The 26,065-nt window shown below is 41.4% G+C and overlaps 1 protein-coding gene across 1 annotated transcript in view; it reads left to right on the forward strand.

The window, feature by feature from the left end:
- Nucleotides 1–26,065, forward strand: part of Me3 (malic enzyme 3) — a 175,977-nt gene that overhangs the window by 82,268 nt on the left and 67,644 nt on the right. Inside the window, exon 3 of the mRNA XM_028774705.1 lies at nt 2,059–2,208. Within this exon, the coding sequence (XP_028630538.1) occupies nt 2,059–2,208 (150 nt within the window). The remainder of the gene's footprint in view (nt 1–2,058; nt 2,209–26,065) is intronic.

Below are 26,065 nucleotides of genomic sequence, written 5' to 3' on the forward strand. Positions count from 1 at the left end.
TAGTCAGCACCGGATCTAAACACAGCTGGCTCCAGCATCTATGATTTTAATGTCTCTGCCCTGCAGTCCTGAAGTAGCAACATCTAGTTGTCATAAGACTAATTATAGACTGAGTGAAACCTACCTTCCTGTACTAGATAACTCAAGTTACTTTGCCCATCCTTGTCTTTCACTTGCATAACTGTGCCAATGGAATGTGACTCATTGGGTTTCATAAGAACTAAATGCATGTCTTCATAATGTGCTTAGATGATGCCTGGGACATAGTAAGCCCTGTATAAGTTTGTCGAACAAATGTGTTGACTTGTTATGGGCTCTAGTGAACATATAGGAAGAAGATAAAGGCTCTCTATAGAGCTAAATGGCTAGAACTTGGTCTAGGGGTATGACAGCCATTGTTAAGGCCTAGTTAAAATGTTAAGGCCTAGGTAACTCTTACCTCTCTAACCTGCCATTTTGTGCTGTTACTAATATCATAAGAAAACTTTCTCATATGCTGTTACTGATGTTACTAGGATGTTCTGTACTTTGGTGTTCTTGAAAACCAACCACAATAGAAGTAATCTAGAACTGCTTTGTATAGTTAACCACAATAAGCTTAGACCCAAACCAACCACTCAGCAGCACTCCCTGCACCTACGTATGAGCTTTTATGGTTTCTTGCCTTTATAAGCTGCTCCTGGGATGGACCCCAACATAAGGGAGACACCTACACGAATATAAGAAGCTATTTGGAATAAGACTTCCATTTTGAGTAGGGGTTGAGTAGTAATTCCCAAGACCTCTCTGAGAACTGGCATCCTACTTGGCAGAAAGAAACGTTTATGTAGATAACTGATATCCTGGTTGGCAAGTTAAGACATGCCATATTAGTTGAAGCAAGTTACCTGTTACAGTTGAATATCCCAACTGATAGAAACAGGATAAGTGTACAACAAAGACATGTTCCTAAGGAAATACCCTATCCCTAAATCCTGATTGGTGGAATAACTTGGCACAGATGTTTACGGATTTTAGGCTTAAAAGCCCTGTAGGATCTTAACTCAATGTTACAGCCAGCTCCAGAGTCTGGTCTATGGCCCTGATCGATCAGTCTTTGGATGTACAATCAACCATCCATTTTTGACTGAGACAGGTATACGAGTAAGTAGTTTGTGTGGTGATTCCAAGACCGCAACAGCCATGAACGGCAGAGTCAGAAGCACATGAGGCTCTGGTACCTGCTTGCTAGTACCTGCTGTCTCCTCCAATCCATTCATAACTTCTGAGAAGCAGTTAACAAGCATGCCCCTGCCCATATCATGTCCCCACCCCTAAAACACTAAATTCCAGGGATATTACTCACATTAATTCCAAAGCCATTTTATCACCAGGTCAGAAATTGTCTCCATTTTGTTCCTCCCTACTCACACTTGGTCTAGCCACACCATCTTGAAGAGCAAACCAGAGGTTACACAAGAGATTCTACTAGTAAACTGATACACACCTAAACTTCAAACAATCAGAAACTCTTCTTATGTTGGGTTTACCAAAAAGAATGAGAGTTCAAAGAGAAATGTTTGCTTAAAATATGAAATTGTAAAAGCTAAAATCTGTAATGCTCACCTTCTCAATTCTTTCCAACTCAATGGGCCTTACTTACTTGCCTAAAATAATGCTATATGGCCAGGAAGTAATGAATGTGCATATCTCTGAAAGCTCCAGGGACTTGCTTATGGCACAGAGCAAGTAGGGACTTTCATACACTATCAAGAGACCCTCATTTCAGCAGGTGATTGGAAGACAGTCTAAGAAGGCTTTCCAGCTACAAGGACTGTGTTATGCTGGTAAATATTCTGTAGGGGAGGGGAATAGAATGTAGAACTGGAGAAAAATGTACACAAATGGCTAGGGAAATGGAGTGCCCTATACCGGGAGTGGGTTGAGGTGATGGCTACCCCTGAATGTAAATCCTCCCTGGAGCAAAGTCTTCATTTTTAAGCACAGTGACATTTTCCAGGGTCTGCCAAGGAGCTGCACTGGTGTTCCTGGAATCAACTGGCTTCTTTCCTTTGCAAGGTACATCATTCTCATGACTCTCCAAGACCGCAATGAGAAGCTTTTCTACCGGGTGCTGACCTCAGACGTAGAGAAGTTCATGCCCATTGTGTACACACCCACTGTGGGACTGGCCTGTCAGCACTATGGCCTCACCTTCCGCCGACCTCGGTGAGTACCTATGATGGGGGTCAGGGAGGAGCTGGCCCATGGAGGGCAAGAAATTGTTTCCAGTATCCTTGCATCTTGGGACCTTGAGAGGCTACCTTAGAGTCAGCAGCCCAACAAGAGACATCTGATTTTACATATGCTCAGTGAAATAAAACCATCAACATAGAAATGAGCTGGGAGAGTAATTAGCAAGAGGATACTGAATCTTCACCACCTCCAAATGATAAATGCTTGAAATCTCGGCCTGAGAAGTGGTTCCCATTGGTTTCACATTCTCCACCTGTCGTCTCTATATGTCCTCTCCCCTTTTCTGCCCATCTCCAGCATACCTACAGACCTGCAGGGATATTTGAGGACAATGAATAGTACTGAACACCAAACGCATACTCTCGTTAGCCTTTAAATGAGTATACATCCATTTGGAGTTGACTTTAGATTCTGTATAAATTGTCACTTTATTAGGCAAAGAATATGGTATTCCATTTTCTCCTAAAGCTAAAGGACTTGAGAGGAGCTTTTGCATTCATTTTTAGCACTAGAAAAATATGTATGTATGAATTTATTTGTGCCAGAAAAATAGATCTCAGTGCAAGGTGCCTGATTATTGTGACTACATAGTTTTTGCATTAATAATAAAAGTGTCTAGATATGTTATATATAATAGAACATTGTAGAAAAGCAATTAATACTGTGAAGAATACTAAAACATGTGTAATTTACATTTATAGAGTAGTTTTGAATCAAATTTCTTGCTTTGTTTTCATTTGTATGGCTTAGTATTTATTCATTCATTCATTCATTCATTTTGGGTTTTCAAGACAAGGTTTCTTTGCGTAGCTCTGGCATCCTGACACTTGTAGTGTAGACCAGGCTGCCCTTGAACTCAGAGAGATGCCTGCCTTTGCCTTCCACATGCTGAGAGTAAAGGCATGTGCCATGCTCCCAACCTTCCATGGCTTAGCTTTTAAAGGCAGGTTCTGCTGTAACCCAGGCTGGCCTAAAAACTCACAATGTAGCAAAGCTATCTGGAATATTTTACTCCACCCCCTGGGATCACAGGAGTGTTCTACCACACTTACCTACAATCCACTTTTCTCTTTAAATCATCTTTTATATGCAGAACATGTAATAATGTATCTATGACAGTTTTTGTTCATTTGTGCTGGGCTGTGAAAGATGAATGTAAAGAATTGGAATTTTAAGAAATTGCCTATATGGAATGTTGTACCCTAAGTGAGACATCTATTATCAACTGCTTCAAAGCTCAGGAATCTTCAGAGGAGGGAATGGAAAGAATAGAGCCAGAAGCTTGGGAGGAGGCTGCAGAAAAGCATCTTCTGGACCTGACAGGGACATCTCATTCATGAACTCACTATCGCTGCAGTTACCTGCACAAGGGGCCATCACCTTGTCTAATACATGAGGAAGGAGCTCAGGAGGCTCCCACCTTCAATGGGGGACTATGGACAGGTAATGGGTACTGGCAGAGAGGGTGCCATTTTCTTCAGTGGTGAAGACACCAATAGGTTGCTCATATTTCAATAAATAACCCCAACTAGTGAACATGCAAACAACTTTAATTAAACTCGATTAGTCAAAAAAAGACATCAGTAGGGGTTTCAAAAAAGAGTGACAAATGAGAACAATGGGGATGAAAGGAGCAAAAATTCAGAATATCCACATATGAAACAGTTAAAGAATTAAAAAATGGAAATGAAAAAAATAGCTAAGTTGGGAAGCATATGGGACCCATGGAACCAACAGAAAACTAATTAGGGTTAGGAATGCACAGAACTTGGAAGCACTCCAATCACTAAGATGACTAGATCCTCCTAGGTCAGCAGACAGTATTCAGGGGGTAACACGAGGAAGGCTGGTGATAATCTTGTTTGAATTGACAACAGGACTGCTCCATGGTATTGTTAGAATGTATGACATCTAGCTCCTTATAGTGGTAACAGGAGGTTCGAAGACCTGAGTAAAATCAATGAAGATTTTCTGCCCCAAAATGGAGTATTTGTCACATGATCAAGGCAGTTGGACTGATGGGGTGCTGTTTCTGGCTCAGGAGTCATCAGTGGACAGAGTAGAGGGAGCAAGATAAGGCTCACAGTGTGCAGAAACAAGATCCTGAAACCACTTCCACCAAAAAAGAAACAGGCCACCTCTAGGTGTAGATAGAGGGGGTTCTACAGCTGTGGACACAGCATGGAAAAAAAGATAGGCAACAACACCAGCAAGGAAGCCAAAGATGAGCTGAAATGTGGGGAAAACCAAAACTATAAGGCCAGATACTATCCCCAAATCTTTATACATCCTATTCAATTAGTATCACGCCCTCAGGAGGTAGGTACTGTTATCTTCTGCAGGATGAGGAAGCTGAAGCTCAGAGAAGTAAGTTACCCAAAGTCACACAGCAAAGCCAGGACTCTACCAATGTTCTCTGAACTGAGTGTGAGCAGGAACCTTCCATGCTCACTACACTCCCTTAGAGTTCAGGATGAGGCACACATGCTAGATATGCAGGGCTGGGCACCATTTCAATTCTAAGAACGATTGACTGCCAAAGGTCTAGGTGAAGATTACCAAATGCCACTTCTGAGCCTCTCCCCAGAGGAAGGATCTAGTCAGGCCCTTGGCCTGCAGCTAGCTGAGGCTGAGACAGGTTCAGGCAGATCAAACTGTCTTTTTGCATTAGTCCCTCACACCTAGTACAGTGTGTTTCTCACTAACCCTTCTTCAGATGACTACCCAATTAAGTGATTTGACATGTGGCATTCCAAGATGTTGCTCTAGGTTTCCATTTGGCCTCTTTCCAGGGGTTAATTTCATGCCTGCCTTGCTCCCAAGGGATAGGAGACTGGGTTCTGCCTCATCTGAAGCACTGGCCTAGGATGGCTTTAAAGATTAACATCTAAGGGAAGGACAGCCCCAGGGCCAAGAGGAGGAGAGCCAGGCTCTCTCAGTTTCTGAAATGATAAACCTTCCTGCCAGGTTGCTGTTAACAGAGAAGTGCTCTGTAGAAGTGCCTGCTCCCCTACCAAAGCTAATTTGGTCCAAAAAACACTAGAATTGAGGCTGTAACCCTAAAATTGAGCCTCCAGCACACCTTGGCTCTGCATCACCTCAGAGCCTAGAAGGAGATACCAAAGTATCTTGGGGTACCTAAGAATCTTGAGTAGCTCTTCACAACAGAGTAACTATACCTTATCCCTTCATTCCTTTCTCCTGGTACAGCCTCTGCATGTGCTTCCATAGATCTGACTGGCAGGGGCACCCACTAATGGTTACTAAGAAGTGAAAGCCAAGGTAACGTTGGGTAGAAGCCAGGACAGATTCCAAAAGACCTGTATCAAGAGGAAGTCAATATGATAGCCAGGGTCCATGCTCTTTTCCCAAGCTTCCTATCCTTTACCCAAACTGTCTGCACCTTGCTCATTCTGTTAGGCTCCAGATGGCACACACACAACTGTGGATATAGCATTTTGGGTCTCAGTGTGCTGCTTAAGCTGTGTGAATAAACAGAGATGTTCATGAAAAAGTTATTCATGGTACCTGTTTAAGATGGTGAGAGAGACTTCATGCATGTGGGGGACATTGTCATAGGTATAGGGACCACTGTGCAGATTTTTGCTCTAAGGAAAAAGGTTGGACTCAGTTCTAACAATGAAAAATGGAAATTATAAGCAAGAAGTTGGGGTGGTAATAAAATTTCAGGGTGGTCAGGCATCAAAGGTAGAAAACTTTTGCTAAAGAAACTTGGCAGGATTCTTGCTCAGAGTGAGGTCTTCAAGGACAGAGAATGTAGACCACTGCCTGGCCTATCAGAAAAGACCTAAGAGCCTGAAAAAAGGTTTGGTCAAAGGAGAATCTATCAGAGAATTGGACTATGGGAAGTTGAAAGGGCTCAGACTTTAAACGTAGGCAATATTGGCCTTAAATTTCAAGTCCTGATGATTTCAATAATTAGCATAGCAGTCCCCTTACCCCCTCCCTCAACTTGGCCTTTTCTGTATGAAATAGGAGCAATGCTTATGCTGACTGAAGCTGTCAAGATTCCATATGAAAAGGGCTTGGTCCTACAAGGTGCCAGAAGCTCCCTGGTTCACCATTCCTAGGATATGGTATCTGACTCAGTCACCCTGCCTGTGCTGGCTTGGTGGTGGAAGCATAAGCTGAAAAGAGACCTATCCTCTTCAACATGCTTTGGTCACGGTGTTTCTTCACAGTGTCCTAACTATGACATTGCTCAAGAACATGGGTTTCTCAGTCCTCTGAAATGGTGCCATTCTTCATTGTTTGGTCCAGTTCCTATATTATCTGTAATTTCTTTAAGTAATTCTTTAGTGAGTACCTACAAGGAGTAGAGGGGGAAAGTGTGCTGAATATTAAAAAAAAAAAAACCCACAGGCTAGTTGGATGCTCTATGGAAAACATCTGAAGAATTATTTGGATTTGGAAAAAGATAACATCCCTTAGTCCTGAACCAAGCCACCATCTTTTTCTGTAAACAGATATATTGCTGCACCCAGGCCACTATTGTATACATAGAGGATATTAACATCTGTCATTTATTTAATGCTTACAATGTCTGTGATTGGGCCCTAGCCTAGGACCTCCCACAAAACTCTTGTTATTTTACTGAGAAGGAAACTGGAACTAGTCTGTACAAAATCTTACAGCTAACTCAGCTCTCTATACTTTTTGTAAATGTGCAGTCCAGCTTCTTATGGCCCTGGCAAGCATGATGCTTGATAGATAAGCACCTGCCTTCTTATAAACGCCCTTCTGTGATAGACTTGCACATAAGAGAGGCACACACACACACACACACACACACACACACACACAGTGTAAGGGGAATTATGCCCTGTGCACAGAGCAGTGGGGAACAGAGTCCACAGGAATGTCAGCCCCAGCTTCCACCATAATAATAACCAGACATCCCTGGAACCTAGCTCCCCCACATCCAAGCCTGCATTACAGAACTGCCCCTCAGAGGCGTGTTGTGAAGGTCAGAGGGCCTAAATGCTTTATTGATGATAAAGTTTCCCATTAATGTAAAGGGACATTCTTTTTGGCGTCTCCTTCCTTACTCCAATCCCCATAAAAAGCCGTGGCTAAGTTTCACTCACCTTGCAGTCTCCTGCTTGCTCCTCTATATGTCTAATGAGCCTCATTTTCTTGCACTGGAATATTTTTATCCTCACACACACAAAGAAAACCTCTGGAACACAAATCATATGTTTCTGCCTCCCAAATGTGCACTGGAGTCCATTTCTAGCCAAACTCAGAAACCAGGTGCCAACATCCTGAACAAAGTCAGTATGGAAAACAACAACAAATATATTCCAGCAAATGAGGAGAACCCTATACCCAGGACACAGTCTTTCAGCATATCAAAATCTGGATTTAAACCCAATTGTCAGTTTTGAGTCACACACACACACACACACGCACGCAACCCTAGCACAACCAGAAGAAGGCAGGCAGAAAACAAGGATTAACATCATCAGACCCACCTCATCTATATCCCCAGGGTGTTAAAGTATCAATTCCTTTTGCCAAGACTGTTCCATACCCTATTCCACCCATATTCCTCTGCCAAACCATTTCAGCTGCACTGCTGAAGTGGCTTCCTGAAGAACAGGTAGGATCTGCCCCTAAGTCTCCTTGGTTTCTTCTTTAGTCTTCCTGGCTTTTTGTTTTGGACTAGAAGCCTTTAGGTCTTGGTTCTTCACGTATGGTCCCTTCCAGGCTGCATACCCTAGAACAAGTCAATTCACTCAATTGGATAAAAGTGGCAGGGTTAGCCTACATGGCTACTAAAATGTCTCCCAATTCTAAAAATGTATGATCTAATTAATGAAACTCTATAATCAAGTTAGTGATGAGATCTTGAAGTAAGCCATAGTCTACACTATGTGACTGAGATTAATTTTTCTCACCTGTGAAATTAAGAAGCGTATATCTGTCCAGCAGTTCTCATTCCTGGGAGCACATTAAAAAACATCTGGGGAGCATTCATTAAAATCCTTGAGTTAGGAAAAGGCTCTTAGATTTTCAAAAGCTCTCCAGTGGTTCTAACAGAAGTCACAGCTGCAAACCACCAAGCTGGGTGATTCCTTCCAACTAGAGCTACTGTGACTCTTACAGAGACAATAGCCTGTGTCTCATATTTTGCAAGCCATCCCAGCCTAGAAGTATAGTTGGAGATTAAGGTAACAGTATAACAAAATATATCTCCAACTGTTAATCTCCACAGCTAACTTCTCTTGGGTCTCACTCACAGGGTTGCTGGGCCAGAGGGGGTCATTTCTCTCCCAAGATACACTGGCTTTCTTCTGACTCACCTATGTAATCGCCCACCTTGTAGAGTCAGAGATGCCCACTCATCGGATGTCAGCAATTGTACAGTAGCAAACAACATATTCAAGGTGAATCATTTGAGCAAACACATGGCTGGTGTGGCCTAGGTCAAAAGATGAAATGAACCAATGAATGTTCTTTCCGTGAGTCTGATGTGGAAAAAATTATATAAAAAGCACTTTATAGTTTGGAAGCTAAATGAAGATAGAAAGGATGTTATGGTTCAGATTTTAGAGTAGGGTCATGGTAAGTAAATCAAAAAAATATACTAGCTATAAAGGAACACAAAATAGAGCAGTGGGTGAAGGGTCCCAGAAAGAGAACAGGGCAGATGTCATGACAGGGACTGGTCTCTAGGGCTGCCTGAGTGGATGACAGTTTCCAGACTAGTTTCTGTTCACAAATGTACAATGCAGACTCTTTCTCCAGAGGAAACTTCAGTGAACCTCTGCTGTGAGAAATCAGAAGAGTCCAACTGTAAACAAAATCACATAGATCCGATGCCCTTGTTAGATTAGCTGGCACTGACATTAAAGTGAGGTGTCTCCAACTCTAGCATGCATGAAAACTATCTGGAGGACTTGTTCAGACACACATTCCACATGTCTGGGAAGGGGCCAGAAAATGTCCAGACCTAACAAGGACCAGAGATTCCGCTGCTAGACTCACTGGGCTAAGGGAGGTGAAAGGCAGGCAGCTCACAGCAAAACGAATAGAGATCATTTGAAGGATGTGGGAGTAGTTACTTCCAGGCCCCCACTGCACATTAGGAGGAAGGTCATGTGACCTTCTGTAACTCTCCCACCCCTTCTTTGACCTGAATTTCTTCGTTTATACGATAAGGAGTTTCACTAGGAATTTCAAGTGTTAATTCTGACCCTGCCAATCTCCAATTTGTGCAGTCAAACTATAAAGTTACCACTGAAGTTTCTGGTATTTAAGATAGGAATGAAAAGGTAGAGAAAAACACATTCTTTTCATTTTCTGACAAGAAAAGGCTCAAGGGCTTATCTGCAGATGTGTCAGTTTTTGCTCTGATTCACAAGTGGGCACTTTTCCAGACAGACCAGCTGGGCAGTCGGGATTGTTAAGAATGGTTTGGTACTGTGCCTTGGAAATCCCTGCTGGAATGGATATAAGACAAGAGGAGCCCCTCAAAAGGATATTATTCAGCTATTATTTAACACAAAACCTACAAGGAGTGGATTAAATAGTTCTTCAATCCCATGTTCCTGAAGGAGGAGACAGAGAACATTTACCATGTGCCTCAATTACATGGCTTTCAATTATGGAGAGAATTGTCAAATCCTATTTAGAGATTTCAGGATTTACATTGTTAATAGTGACAACACACTTGTATGTTACATGCCTAGGACTTTCACCTCTAAAGGAGCAGTTTGCTCTGTGGACAGGGTGAAAGACACTTCTTAGCCATATGTGAGTTTGAGCATAGGAGACTGGGAGGAGAGGTGAGCATCATTGAGGAGTCCCATGGATACACAAAGATTATATTCTCTTTCCTTAAGCTGGAGACAGATGACCTTTATTAAGTAGAACGGGATGTTCTGAGTTTGACTTCCTTTAGCCAAAGGCACATTTCCCTGACCATTTAAACAAAACTGATTTTGTTCCTCTTTTACTGGCTCTGTCCTTTTCCTCCTTTGTCTCTGGCAATCCAAGTCATGGTGATCAAAGAGTTATTGTGGGGGGGAATTTCCTCAGTCAAACCAGGAAATACGTTCATACAAGCAAGAGTTGAGCAGACCTTTCTTCGAGCAACCTTGATCTGCCATTGACCTGTAAAATGTGCTAAAGGCTGTTTTGACTCACACTAAGTGTATTCCCAAAGGAGTCTCAAGGAGTACAAATTCTCTGGAAGGTTCTAGGATAGAGGACGACTAACCAATTATTGGCATAATACTTTTTTAAAAAAAAAGGCAAACGTTGACTTGCCATAAAGAGACCCCTCTTACTGAGCCCACCCCCAAAGCTACAATAATTATTATTGTTGTTGTTATATTATTATTATTATTATTATTCCTATGCAGATCACTGGAAATACCCATGTCTTGCTGGGTAGCATTGAAAACTTTCTGAACGTGTTTCTTAGAGACTCTTAGGCTATCATTTGTTAAACCAATAAGGATCAGAAGTAAGGAAGGGTAGGTAATGTTGAAAATGGAAGGAGTGCACCAAGAAGGGCAAATCTAATGTTCTAGAGACAAAAACAAAACTCAAGACCTGCAATGACTGATCTTGGCTGTCAGCTTAACACACTGGAATCTCAGCCAAAGAACTGCCTCAATCAGATTGGCATGTGGAATGTCTGTGGGGCATTTTCTTGATGTTGGGGACCCAGCCCACTGTGGGCAGTACCATCCCTAAGCAGGTGGGCCTAGATATATGAGAAAAGGAGCTGAAAAAGAGTCTAGAAACAATCCCAGGAAGCAGCTTTTCTCCATGCTTTCTACCTTGGCCCCTGCTTGAGTTCCTGCCCTTCAGTGCTTCAGTGAGGGACTGTGAAATAAATCTTTTCTCCCTGTCTTACTTTGCTTTCTATTGCTGTGATTTGAAAAATTGACCAAAAGCAATTTGGGAATGAAAACGTTTATTTTTCTTATAAGTCTCATGTCATATTCTGTCACTGAGGGAAGTCAGGGCAGGAACCTGGAGGCAAGATCTGAAGCAGAAGCTGTAGAGAAATACTGCTTTCTAGCTTATTCTCGGTAGCATGCTCAGCCTGGTTTCTTATAGCACCCAGGACCACCAGCCCAGGAGTGGCACCACCCACAGTGATCCAGGCCCTCCACATCAATCATCGTCTTGACCAGAGGCCCATCTAGTAGGAGCATTTTCTCAAATGGCATTACCTCTTCCCAAATGACTCTGGCTGGTGACAAGCTGACATAAAATCAGGCAGCACAACTCCCCCTAGGTTGCTTTTGGTCATGGTGTTTATCACAATAACAGAAAAGCAAACTAGAGCAGGCCCAGATGTGATACCTCCAGCATTGTGCAAAAGGGCCCTGAAGTAGAAAAATTGCTAAACTAGAAGGATAAAAAGAAATGCTGGGGTCAAAACCCCCAAAAAGAAACAGGGAAAGGTGGGAAAGGGAGAGGGACAGGAAGGAAAGAGAAAACAAGAGAGGAGGGGAGAAGAGAGGAGAGGAGAGGAGAGGAGAGGAGAGGAGAGGAGAGGAGAGGAGAGGGAGACAGAGAGGGGGGAGGGAGAACTCTCCTGGTGAAATTCAACAATCATTGACTAAGCATCATCTTTATGATCAGTCACCATAAACACATAAAGTTCCAAATGAAATAAGGATGTTTGTTCATGGATGATTCCTGGTCTATGTTCTTAAAAATTTTACAGCCCAACTAAGAATGATCCTAAGGCCATATAAACCAATAAATAATGTATGGCTTGGATTATCTAGTTTACTAGACACTAGTAGTTAGATAATTCATAATGGTAAGGAAATCTGTGTATTATTGTTTCTAGATCTAAGCCTAGAAAGGATTTTGGTGTACTTTGGTGAGATGGCCCAGCATAGGTCATGCATACAAAGAATTAATGGATGTGTTTCAAGGAGGTATATCTGTACACGCAAGGCATGTGGCCAGAACAAGTTGAGCTTTGCTGGCTGCCTCGTCTTCCTTCTTAACATCGCCAAGTTTCCCATTTGTCTCTCATCCTCTAAATTGTTGACAACATTCAAGGTGCCTTAGCCCTTCCAGCACCAAGCAATGGTGACTAATTATTCTCAGGTTATCCTAATAGTCTAGCCTGGTCCCTTACCGGTGATTGAACCCAGATCAAAAATAATTTAAGTGATCTGCCAGAGGATTTGGGGAGATATTTTTTTTTACTTCAGAATAGTCTCTAGACATTTCTAGACTTCCCACAACTGTCTGGGACATCTGAAATGACTGCAACAGTAATTTCACAGCCCTGACAAATGCAGCCCACCATCCAGACCATAATGCCAGGTATGGCAAGGTAGAAACATGGACAGTCCAGTCTACAGCAACGAAATAAATCCTGAAGGGATATACCTCTGGACTTCTTGTTATGTAAAGTAAATATTCTCTACTCGGCTAGTTAGATCTAAGGTCTCTGTTCTCCAGTTGAAAATAATTCCCCTTCCTGAAGGGATGCGTGCATTCCCCCTGACAAGTGGCAGTAGCGCCTACCTCTTTCTACAGAGCATCCAGTGCTCCAGGTAACCTCCTAAGCACTTCACTCATTCAAATCCCACAGTATTTCCTATGGAATGCCTTCCATTTGTTTTTAAACTCCCATTAGTCCTAGATTCCTAAAATGCAATGTTTCTGAATCATGTGTGTTCTTAAAGATATGGTCAACTCCCTCTGTCCCTAACAACAGCAAAGCAAACACATTCCTAGAACAAGTATCTACAGGAGTCCATGTATATGCATTTCAGGCTGCTGATCCTTAGAGTGAGACAGGGTAGGGTAGGGCTGTGAATTACAGTGTCAAGTTAAGGTGCTTGGTTATACAGCCTCAGAAAGAAAGCCCAGGGGTCTTCACGCCTACAAAGAAAGAGCCTTTCAGGCACATAGCAAGAATACTATAAGTACTTCATGGACCCTCTGCTCCCACACCTAATTGGAATCAGCTTATTTAACAGCCTTTACTTTTTAAGATCCACATTCAGCCAACATAAACCTCACCTATGTGCCCCCTGCAGCCCATTCCAAATACTGTCAAACAACTTCCTTCTGGAGGAGGGGAGTCCAAGAGAGAGTGTGGAATTAGCCTCCTAAGGGACCTTTGAATAGAAGACTCAGATCTCTCCAGGAAGCAAGCAATAGGTGGGACCCTGCCTATGAACAAATTGGTTGGAACTGATTAGCTCTTAGAAGCCCTTTGAGCTCTGCATTTCTGTAGCTTCGCATCCCTGCATAGCGTACAATGGCAGGATCACAGATCTATAAATCAATCCACTCAAACCAAGACTAAGAGAGTCAGTGGCACTCTGATTATCAATGGTGCAAGTCATATTTATTCTGTGTAAAGACATGATTGTTCTTTTAACATAACATTTTTATTCATTCTCTGAGATTTCCATATCATGCACCCCAATTAGACTCATTTCTCTGTACTTCCATGTCCACTCCTCAACTCTTCTGACATTGCCTTCACAAAAAAAGTAAAAATAAGTGTGTGTGTGTGTGTGTGTGTGTGTGTGTGTGTGCGATATTTAGAAAACGGTGCCCAGTCCAGCTTGTTCCTAGGCAGCCACCATGTTCCCACTGCTCCTCTGCTCTGATGGGGCTCCGGCTAGCTAGATGCGCAGGCCCTGGCACCCACGAGATACCAGCGTGGGGGATGGCTCTACCAATCCACCACATTGTATCCACAGAGCTCAGCTGAACCACAGACAATATCTGCTATCCTCGCAGTACCCAGTAGAAATGAGACTCTTAAAGCTTAATGATTATCTAAAGGATTTATATATTTAGAAATGCTCAGTTAACAAGATGCCCACACAATTAGAGTTATTACCCAATATCTAACCTTTTGATAGAAGTTGCTACCCAGGACAGTTTTCAACTCACCCATGGTTCTCCATGGCTGCTGATAGCCTCCTTCTTCTCCTTTCCTTCTTCTATTTCTCCCCTCCCCTTCCTCTCTTTCTCCCAGTTCCACCTCCTCTTCTATTCTTCTACTGCCTAATCACCAATCACTAATCATTGTATTCACTGTGAATACAATGTAGCAGAATAAGTATCCTGATATATATATATATATATATATATATATATATATATATATATTTCCAGTTTGTGTTATCTCTATACTCACTTGTACATGATTAAACTCTCAGTGGCATGTCCTATAAATAGAGCTGAGCCTTCACCTCATGCACCCTTGCTAGAAGACATCAATTGTAGAGTGCTAGACCTCAGCATGCTATCATACCTCTTAAGAGTTCTCTTTTGTGACTTCCTTCTAGTCTATAACTCTGGGAGTTGAGTGAGACAGAGGGTAAGGGTTGTCACAGAAGCCTTCCAGGCCCCTTCTCAACTATGCGTCTGCCGATCAAAGCCAAAGTAACCTCCTTATTCTTCACAATCAGCAGGACCATATATCATAGGCCTCCACAAGGTTTCTGGTGACAGCACAGACCTTGAACACAACTCCTTTTGGCCTGAAGCTATGCAATAGGATCATGGACCCAGACAAGGCCCTTGGAAGCAGCTTGATCCATGGACATCAATGTGGCCTGCACAGCACAGGTCACTCAGATATGAACCCCACCAAGTAGCATGATCCACAGACATTCACATGGCCACAGGCCACAGACATCAACACAGACCTTGGCTGTAGTAGGACCACAGATTCAAACATGACCCTCAGAGGCACCACAGACCCAGATATCACCATAACGTCAAGTAGCAGTGCAGGCCACCTGAGTTGATACAGCTCACAGCAGCAGCTGGCCCACTGATATCAACAGCCCAGACACAGACTCTCTCCTCTTATTCTAAAATGGTTTCTCCTCTCCATTGGACAGAGCCAGATACTATCTATAAATTTATAAATATATACTTTTATGTTATTAATTTCACATTATTGTGTAAGGAGACATAGCAGGCCCATTCATTTGTTTCTTTAGGCTTGTTTAATTTATGGATTATTTCAATAATTATTTACTAAACCCTCTATGTAAACACTTGAGGTATTCATTTCAGTAAGTGGAACAGACAAAACCTCATCCTCATAGAAACTATATTCATCCACTTAATTCTACCATATGATAAAGATAAGAAAATAGAATCTTGAAGAAGGTGAGTGACCCCTCTCAAAGCTGAACAAATAATAAAAGTAGAGAACTGAGACCAGACCTAGGATTTACAGCTTTCTATTTGCCACTTAGAACTGCTTCCATAAATGGATCTTAGAATTCCAACAGAGGACAGCCATATTTGTTTGCTAACAGGTAAATATTAGCATCACTCTCCTCATAGGACCTTCCTTCTGGTACCTATTAGCTGGAAGGAGGGATGAATAGATGGAAGATATGTGGAATCTTCTTTTTCTGATAATTTCTGATAGAAACACAGAGTGTGAGTCACTGTTATCAATGACTCCTTAAATACAAAGAGCTATAACTAACTTTGAATAAATGCAGTTTTAAATTTGGTTAATCTTAATGTAAACTGTGGCTTGATTCATTTAAGAATTTTCAGCAAGAATATTTACACAGGATACAGTCAACTTTCTCTAAGTGTTTCCTCAATTTAGTCATATTTAAGCACTAAGAAAGGGCATTACAGTAACCACAAAGAGTTTCTATGTTATGAGGATAATTAATGAATAGACTTTATTCATTGTTTGCAAAATAATGTGGTCCTCAAATCTAGGTCTATCAATTGGAGAGAAAAAAACAGCTGGAGTGGAATGAGATCATGACCTACATGTCCTGAACCTTTGGTTTTGAAGGGCTAGCAACAATGTCCAATGCTCATCACAAATGAGCTTCAAGAAATTGCCCTTGTCTCCCAGTACAGGATGGACCCCGGGTGAGCCAATCAGTGCCTCTCATGTGCAGCCAAGCAGACAACATAGATGTGAAGTTGTCATGGTGACCTTTTTACTTATTGGAAGAATAGATGGAGCTGGAATGACCCTCATCAGATTCAATAAAGATAGAAGTGAGGGTTAGGAATGGGGGTGGGGCAGATTTCTTTAGTCAAAGAAAGTGTGAAGAATTTAAATTCAAGTAATGGTAGAAGAAAACATAAAGGAGACTGTAGAATAATGAGAATGATAAGCAAGTAACGTTTTTTTATGATCAAACCAGCAAGGTTCTTGAGAGTAAATGACCCAAGCTTGTTTTAAAGTTTCCTTCGGAGCAACTTATAGAAAATTACACACTCCAGTCCCCTCTTTCAAAATCCTGATCCATTGTATCAGAAGAGAAGCCCAAGAGTCTCTATTTAAAAATGAGCCCATCCTGCTGCTTGTGGAGTACACACTATAAACACTATTCGGGGACAGCACAAAGCATCAGAGAGCAGACCCAAGCTGGAGCCCACTCCACTGCTGTCACCTCATGAGAAGACTTAGGAAGAATCAGGACTACTTTCTATTTAAGCCTAAGTTTAAAAACAGTGTTTGATTGCTAGATGATCAATAACAAGTTCCATTTTTCCCCTCCAAATCAGCAATCTTAGCTAGTATTTGTATTTTCTTTTACTCTTGCCTTCTACCATATATCTTATTAACTGATGAAAACCAACAGAAGTTTTCTATGTCCACTGCCCTCTCTTCTCCTTTTCCGGATGATGAGTCTCTGCTTACTCTGAAATCCACCTGTCACCAGCACTCCAATGTCCATGGTCCTAGCTTCTTTGCAGAATGCTTTGATGCTTGTTCTGAGTCTGGGTGTAGTGTCCTCTGACAATTTTCTGCTGTAGAAACCACTATAGCATAACCTAGTAGCTCATTAACTCAGTAGCTCATTACAGATCTGCGCTGTCACTCTGCCCTGTGCATAGAAAGCTCTGTCTTCATCTTTATATTTTTTTCTTTCTTTAATGTCTATTATGATGGAATTGAATGGGAAGGTAAAGGAATGAATATAGTTTCTATGAGAATGAGATTTTATCTGTTCTATTCACTGAATAGAATATCTCAAGTGTTTCCATAGAGGGTTTAGGAAATAATTATTGAAATAATTTATAAATTAAACAAGCCTAAAGAAACAGACAAGTGGGCTTGTTATGTCTCCTAACACAATAATGTGAATTTGTCATAGTAACCTCCTATGCAGATGAAAATTATAATGATATTTGATATTCTCCAGTCTGAAATTTAGCTGTGTGGACCTAAGATATTCTAACAGAAAAAAACAAAAAGAAAGAGAGAAAGAAAGAAAGAAAAAAAGAAAGAAAGAAAGAAAGAAAGAAAGAAAGAAAGAAAGAAACAAAGAAACAAAGAAACAAAGAAAGAAACAAAGAAAGTTTGTGAGCATTTAGTTTGTTCATGCATATTTTAGAACAGGTTCACTGTTGTGTAACCCTGGTCCCAACATTCTTCCACTGATGGTAACCCATGATGCAGGGACTCCTGTAGGCTAGTTTACAAGAAATAAGAATTATAAAAAGAGCTTTAATTATGGAAAAGTCCGTGAATATGCCGTTTACTTCAGATTATTTGTGTCACTTCAACTTTCTTTATACTTATCCTTTCCCTGCTTGGTTATCATTTAATCCAAGGTTGTTATTTATTTGATTTCATTTAATCATGCTGTGTGCTCCAGGCTGCCCTTGAATTCCCTGTGTAGTTTAAGCTTCAAACTCTTGATCCCCCTGCCTCCACTTCCTCAGCTCTGAAGTCCAGGTGAGCTCCAGACACCCGGCTGAAACACTGTTTATAGAACTGTTGTAAATAGGACTTTTCCTAATTTCCTTTTCTACATAGTTCACTGTTATTTATGGAAACATTACTGATTTTATCATTGTTTTGTACTCTTTGACCTTATTGAATTTATTCATTAATTCCAATTTGGGGATGATAATCATTAAGCCTTCATGATTAATTGATTCCTTTTTCATCATATAATAATCTCCTTTATCTTTTTTTTACATAATTTTGACTTATAGTCTACTTTTCTGATGTGAGTATAAACACCACCCCTTTCAGATTTTCATTTACATGGAATTTTTTTTATATTTTCTCACTTTCAGCTTGTTTCCTTAAAAGTACAGTGAGTCTGTCATAAAAAGTATATATCTGAGTTCTTTATTTTTATCCATTCAGCAATTCTATAATTTTTGGTTAACAAATTTACTCCATTTACATTTAAAAATAACTGTCAATGGGTAAGGACTACTACCATTTTGCTAATAGGGCAGTGGCCTGTCTGATTTGAGTGTTCTAGGAATTCCTCCTTTAATGATATAGTTTCAAGGCTAAACTTGGTCAAAACAACAAATTGGGTCAAATATGTCCTTCCTGATTAACTCATCAGATGAGTGGGGTTCTTGAGACAATAGTTCCAGGCACTTTGCAGTCTCTTACATTTTACTTCTGGTGAGTAAGGTCTTTAGTATTCAAGTGTATGTATTCCCAGTGAACTTTTGTCCTCTTGAAACTGTATTCCTCTCTCTCTTATTAAATTCCAGATTTCATGACTAATTTGCAATGACAGCCCCAGAAATGCTTGTATGATAAATGAAAGAGTGTAGGAGCTTCCACTTACAAATTGCTTCAAGATAAGCCTCCAACACCTACCTTTACAATTGTCTCATAAATTCTAACATGAAATAGATGTGGGCTTTTATGGCCTTTGTGTGGGGGCCTGTTGTTTCAGGGTGTCTCCACAGGCGGGTGAGTGCCTGGAAGCTGCAGAGATTTATGACTGAGTGGGGAAAGGTATGTGTGAGTACTTCTTCAACTTGTTTTGGAAAAGCAAGCAGAGAGGATATTTTTCTTCATCTTTCACAGACCTGTAAACAAATGACTCACTGGTTGCATCTGAGTCAGGAGGACAGTGATGTCAGAATCACGGATTGATGAGTATTTGTTTCAAATATCAAAAGTTTGACTTAGAATACATTCTAAAAACCTTGCTTCTCAGAGACTCAGATTAACCAGCAGCCTGAAGGAAGCAGCAAAAAGTTTATTTTATAAAGTGGAGGCATGTGTGAGCCTTTGCCACGCTCACAGCCAGGAAAGAAAGCAAACAGTCTAAAGTGTGACTTCTCAGAATAAAGGGGGCCTGGGATCGGTGATTATTATTTCTGGAAGAGTCAATATTACGATAGAAAAAGAAACTCTTTTGTACCCACTCTCTCTGGGTTCCTTGGCATATTTTAGTATTTAAAGTAATGGTTGAAACTACATTAACCTTCCCTGATCTAATTGGAATCATCTGTGAGCAGCAGAGTTGGCACTGTCAGATTCCACGGTCATTTTCTATGAGGACTACAGTGTCTGCCATCTGTGTGGCCTTCCCTTCCTCCTGACCACAGAGGAGGCACATCGTGTGACAGACATACAGGACAGTCTTTACTGGCTTCCCTCTCTGTTCAGGCTTTTTAAGGAAACCTGGGCTTGTTCAGTTTGCATACCTTCTTTACCTCCTCAAATTCTTATTCAAAGAACTTGCATGGAGACATTCCTTCCCAAGTCTAGGAATTTGGCTCAGCAAATTTCTGCTGCCAAATCCATCTCATAATCAACAAAGAGGTTAGAGCAATATATTACATTTGCAAAATCCAGGAAGGCCAAAAATGAGTAAAAACAAACAAAAAAATTAACCAAACTTCTTATATTTTTTCTTTCTGTCGAAAGAAGGCTATAAGGTAGACATCAACAAGATACAGGAGGCAGAGTGGCTTCTCGCCTGCTTTTCTACACTACTCTGACTCCTTTTTGTTGTTGTTCATTTAGGTGTGAGTGTGTGGGGGTGGGGTGTATGTTTGTATGTGCATGTGTGCCTGTATTCGTGCATATGTGCATGTGTGTGTGTGTGTGTGTTTATATGTTTGTGTGTATGCACATGTGCCTGTATGCATGCACGAGTGTGTGTGTGTGCCTGCATGCATGTGTGTTTGAGCGTGTATATGTGTGTGTGTTTGCATGCACATGTGTATGTGTGTGCATGTATGTATGCATGTGTGTGGGTGTGTGTTTATATGTACAAGTGTGCCTGGGTGCATACATATATTTGTATGTGTGTTTATGTGTGTTTGTGTGGTTGCATGCACATGTGCCTGTGTATGTGCCGATGTGTGTGTGTGTGTGTGTGTGTGTGTGTGTGTGTGTGTGTGTTTGGGTACATGTAGATGCCAAATGTGGACATCGGGTGTCTTCCTCAGTTGCTCTTTACCTTTACCTTATTTTTTAAGACAGTGTCCTTCACTGGACCTGAAGTTCATCACCTTGGTCACACAGCTGGCAGGCTTCAGGAGCTGCTTGTCTCGGCACTAGGATTCTAGGCGTGCATGGCCATACCAGCTTCTACAGAAGCTAGTGCTGGGGATCCATCTCGGGTCCTCATGTTTGTGCAGCAAGCACTTAGGAATGACAAAAATAACTCTATGGTTAGAGGTCACCACAACACAAGGAACTGTAGTAAAGGCTCACAGCATTTAGAAGGTTGAGAACCATTGCTCTAGAACAACAACCAACTCTTAATCACCGAGACATATTTCCAGCCCCTTATTATTTGGATCTTAATAACTATATGGAAAAGAATTCAAACAATACAACCCAAAGAATGAGCTTTAAAAAAAACACAAGGTGGGGGCAGGATTGGCAAAGCATCTCAGTGGGTAAAATTACCAACTGCAAAATCCTGGCCATCTGAGTTTGAGCCCCAGAACCCACACAAGGGTGAAAAGAGAGAACAAACTCCATAAAAGTTGTGCTGTAACCTCCACATGAGCACCCCCCCCCATGATAATACAAATTGAAACAACAACAACAACAAAAAACCCTTGAGGTTTTAGTTCACATCCAATAAATGTTTGTAATGCACTAAATCTGCAGTTCAGCAAGTTTTTCAGAGTGAAAAGGAAAACAAATAGTAATTGTATCAAGACACACGGAAACCAGAATATGCAATCACCCCATCTTTGAACGGAGACAGGAAATTCAATGTCTCTGGAGGGATATGACCTATATTCTTTTGACAAGCATGTCTAGCATAACTTGAAACTTATCAAGAGGCTGTTTTGCTATGGTGCTGTGGTGATGTGCATGGATATTCTCATTGAATGGGTCGGATTTAATGACTCCAGCTTCATTCTAGTGATGAACAATCCAGGTTGCACTGGATCTGGGGTTAAAATCCAAGTCTGTATGGCTTCAAACTCAAGTTATTACAACAGTTCCAGGGATGTATGTGAGCCCTGACAGATTGTAGACAGTTAGCCATAGGGTTTTAGTTATCTGATCTACTGCTTTCATTTTGCAGATGGGGAAACAGATTGAGAAAGGTCCAATAATCTCACCAGCCAATGACTGGTGAAAAATCTCTCCTGCCTTGTCTTCACTGCCTCACTCCTACATTCAAGGAAGGAGAAAAAGAGACTGAGCGCCTAGTGGAATACTGTGTTTATACAGTTGCATAAGTCCATGTCCATGGGAATCACTGGAAGGAGACACTACAGTGGCTCTTTTTGTAATGCTGAATCTACTTAAACAAATCTATCCTATAGCAGCCAGGAGGAGAGACAGAAAGGAGATGTCTAATGGGCTTTCTGAGACAGCTCCACCTTTTCACTCTGAGATATAGCTGTTCTATTATTCTATACTTATCTTTAATCCTCCAATAATTAGATACTTCATTAGATACTCTATTAGGCTTCTTTTTTTCTCTCATCCTAAATCAGAACGCTCTCTGGACCAGAGACAAAGACATTTATCTTTGTGTCCCATGTGCCCAGTATCATGTCTCCCACAAACCATACTACATGAAGCCATGGAGGCTAATGATTAACCTTAAGTGTGTGAGTTCAAGATATCCCTCCCCACTCCAAGGTCCAGTCTCTTATTTTGCTTAGATAAAAAGCATTGCCTGTGACTTTAAGCCTCACACCAAACACAAGTTCACTCACTGTTCACTGTCATCTAAGAAGGTCAGAAGGAAAGGGGCCCTCCATTGGGTGGGGATGGGCACACACCCATCTACTTCCTTTGTAAAGTCCCACCTCAGAGGGAAGTGGACTCCAAACAGGATGGGCAGTCCAGGGTACAGGAAATAAGCTATGGTGCTTCAGGGTGCTTAAATAATCAAACTGTTCCTCAAGAGCGAAAATACAACCAACAATAGAGTGTGAGTGACCCCCAACTGACACCTGCCCATCTGTAGGCACCCTGTCTTCCACTGCAGCCATGGGTATTGCCTTCCCTTCACAATCTGTAGGTATTTGGACTGCAGAGTCTCAGAGGGTTTGTTTTCTACATGTCTTTAGATTGTCTCTCCTGCATGCAGTGGATTTTAACAAAGTGCTGGTGGGATTTAAAAACAGCTTCTTGTGGGTTTGTCAGAGGACAGGCTGCCTTCCAGCCAAAAATGTGTGGAATGGTGGTTTTCTGTCAACAATGAGTCTTTGTTATGGAGTTGAAAGTGCAGGTCCCTCCTCCTGAGCCCACTGCAGAGGTTTGCCTAATGCAATTGACCCTGTTTTAATTAAGTCTTCCTTTTGTGTTGGACTTGGTGCCAAGAAGTCTAAATGAATGCTGTTGATTTCAATGGGTTTTGTTGTTTGGGGTTGTCATTTATTTCCAAGTCTATTTTAGGACCTGTCTAAGGGTCATTCCCTTGCAGAACCTCAAGATAAGGGTTAAGAGACTTTTTCTCAAAAAAAAAATTCTCAAAAGTGAACATTATCTTTGTTTTGCTTTCTCTCCAATGTAATTGAATTCTCAAAATCAAGCAAATTTTTCTGCCTCCTGATGGAAACTGGAGACAATGATGTAACTCACAGGCCTCTGTGGATGGGGGAAACTTCACCTGCATTTACCCTCAGGAAACCCTAACAGACATAGAGTTTGATGAAATCTCACTGGCAGAATGCTTACGTAGCATCTATGAAGCCCTGGGTTTGTTCCCTAGCATCATAAAAACCAGGCCTTGGGTTATACATCTGGAATCCCAGTACACTGTAGGGAAATGTAGGAGAATCAGGACTTCTAGGTCATCCTCAACTACATAACAAGTTCATTCGAGACCAGCCTGAGCTACATGAGCCCACCTTGCCCCTACTCATGCTACCCCAAGAAATTCCATCAAAGCTTCCAGCCAACTTGGCCACTAATACCAAACAATCATTACTCTTGACCTTAATCAGAGCAGTCTCTCATTTATTTTGTGAAATGTGATGAAGTTATAGAACTATGACTTCACAAGGTGCTGAGCATAAATGAAAGTAGTGTGCTTAGCCCTAAACAAGGTTCCTTTTTTTTTTTTTTTTTTTTTTTTGAGACAGGGTTTCTCTGTACAGCCCTGGCTGTCCTGGAACTCACTCTGTAGACCAGGCTGGCCTTGAACTCAGAAATTCGCCTGCCTCTGCCCCACAAGTGCTGGGATTAAAGTTGTGAACCACTACTGCCCAGCTAACAAGGTTCCTATATCACCTCTCCAAGGCTCAGAGAGTCAGAAGATAGGGAAATGAACTGTGAAATGCTCTCTCCTGGGCAATACATAGCTACTGGAATCATAAACTCTCAGCAACTGTAGATGATTGAACAAGAATGGACCCATTAGCAGCCAGACAAGAACAGAGAAGAGAGACTAGGCACACCCTACCTGACAAGACTGAACTGTTTCCTACTAATAGAGTCAAGGAAAGGAAGGTCATTGCCATTGGTTGTGAACCCACTGGTGACCCTACCAGGACTCAATGGATATTCATCTAATGATTATACAGATTGCTCTGATTAGACCAAGTGAGTCATACAGTAAACCAAAAGTCATTAATCTGGGAAAGGGACAGATTGGGGAGAGGGATGAGTCTTGACAAATGTTTGAGGGAGATAAGAGAAGGAAGGGGAATAGAGTAACTAGAATATGTCATAACTGTCTATTAAATTATCAAGACAATAAATTATCAATTATTAATTATAATTTATTATTAAATTATCTAACTTAACAAGAAGTAAAAATAACAAAATTAAAAATAAGAATGGAAATTTTTTAATTTAAAATTGGGAACCATATAGAGAAGGGATTGTGATGACCACTACTCAGGGCTATTATACAAAAATTGGAGAGTTGTCTTCTTCAAGTCCTAGGTTCTTCTGGAATAAGCTCTTACTGACTGAGTGGCTTGGAACAACAGGAATTCTGAAATCAGGGTCATGTTCTCCCTGAGCTCTGAAGGACAGCATTTCCTTGCCGTTCCAGGCCTCTAGTGTTTACTGTCAAGCCTTTGCTTTCCATGCCTTACAGACATAGGGGCCAGTCTCAGCTTCTGTCTCTGCATGTCCAGTCTTCCCTCAGGCATCTTATAAGGCCAGAACTCTTCTAAATAAGGTAACACCTAATGACACCATCTTAACTGACTATTTTACAAAGACACCATCTCTAAATAAGGTCACAGGTACAGAGGTTTCAGATTATAACACTTAAGTCGGGGTCACACAATGTCCATGGTTTAGTGGAGGCCTTCACAAGAACATTTAGAGATAGTAAGTTTATGTGCTCAGTATATAACTGAGCCTAGGTTTGTCTCATTGAAGCCCTGCATCCTGCATCACTTATCATCCCTAATGCATATACTGTGCAGAATACCTGTTGTGTGCTTGGCACCATGCCAGGCCACAGTTTTACAGCTATGAATAAAACAGATGCAGCCCAAGCCTCATTAAAAATCAAACAGTCTACTCAAATGAATGCACATTTGAAATCTAATTCCCTAACCATCATTTACTCCCACAGCATATTTCCAGTAATGTAGGCCTCATTTATGGCTGTCATCGTCAGAGCTCTAGCTGGGGAGAAGAAAATGAGGACTCTCTCTAAAAGGTGTGGCCCTCACTTCTGCTTTCACCAAAGTGTCAATTTTTGCATTATCTGTGAGACATCCCTATAAAAAAAAAGTTGTTGAACCAAGAGGACTGTGGTCATGTCATGATATTAAACAAATAATTCTAAAATCTCAATGCTTAAACCAAAGTTTATTGGCCAGCCAGAAGAATAAATTGGTACCTAGCCCAATGGTCATCAGAGAGGATTCATATAGTAACTGAATGAAGTAGATACAGACACCCAGAGCAAAGCATTAGGTGCAGCTTGGGGAACCCTACAGAAGAGGAAGAGAAAGAATTGTAGGAGTCAGAGGAGTTGAGGACACCATGAGAACACAGACTCAATTAAGCAGGGCTCACAGAGACCACAGCAGCAATCACAAAGCCTGCATGGGACTGCCCTACATCCTCTGCATATAGTGTTATGGTTGTGTAGCTTGGTGTTCGTGAGGGACTCCTAACAGTGGGAGTGGGCGTTGTCTCTGACTCTTTCACCTGCTCTTGGGACTTTTCCTCCTACTCGGTTGCCTCATCCAGCCTTGATATGACGGTTTGTGCCTAGTCTTGTTGTAACTTGTTATGCTGTGTTTGCTTGATATCCCTTGGATTCCTGCTGTTTTCTGAAGGGAAACAGAGGAGGAGTAGATCTGGAAAGAAGGGGATATGAGGGTTGAGAGAAGGGGGAGGAGTGGAAGGAGGAGAAAGTACAGTTGGGATGTAATGTATGAGAGAAGAATTTAAAAAAAAACTACACATTTTAAAAATAAACAAGTTGAGGAGGGTTACACAAGGACTGGGATTCAAATCTTAATATCAACATCAGGAGGTTCACAAACACCTGTAAGTTCAGCTCCAAGGGATCTTATGCTCTCTTCTGAACTTTGTGACTACACACATGTACACATAGAATCGTGTGTGTGTGTGTGTGTGAGTGTGTGTGAGTGTGTGTGTGTGTGTGTAAAACAAATCTTTAAAATA

Source organism: Grammomys surdaster, unplaced genomic scaffold, assembly GCF_004785775.1.
Source record: "Grammomys surdaster isolate TR1022 unplaced genomic scaffold, NIH_TR_1.0 242, whole genome shotgun sequence".
NCBI classification, from domain to species: Eukaryota; Metazoa; Chordata; class Mammalia; order Rodentia; family Muridae; genus Grammomys; species Grammomys surdaster.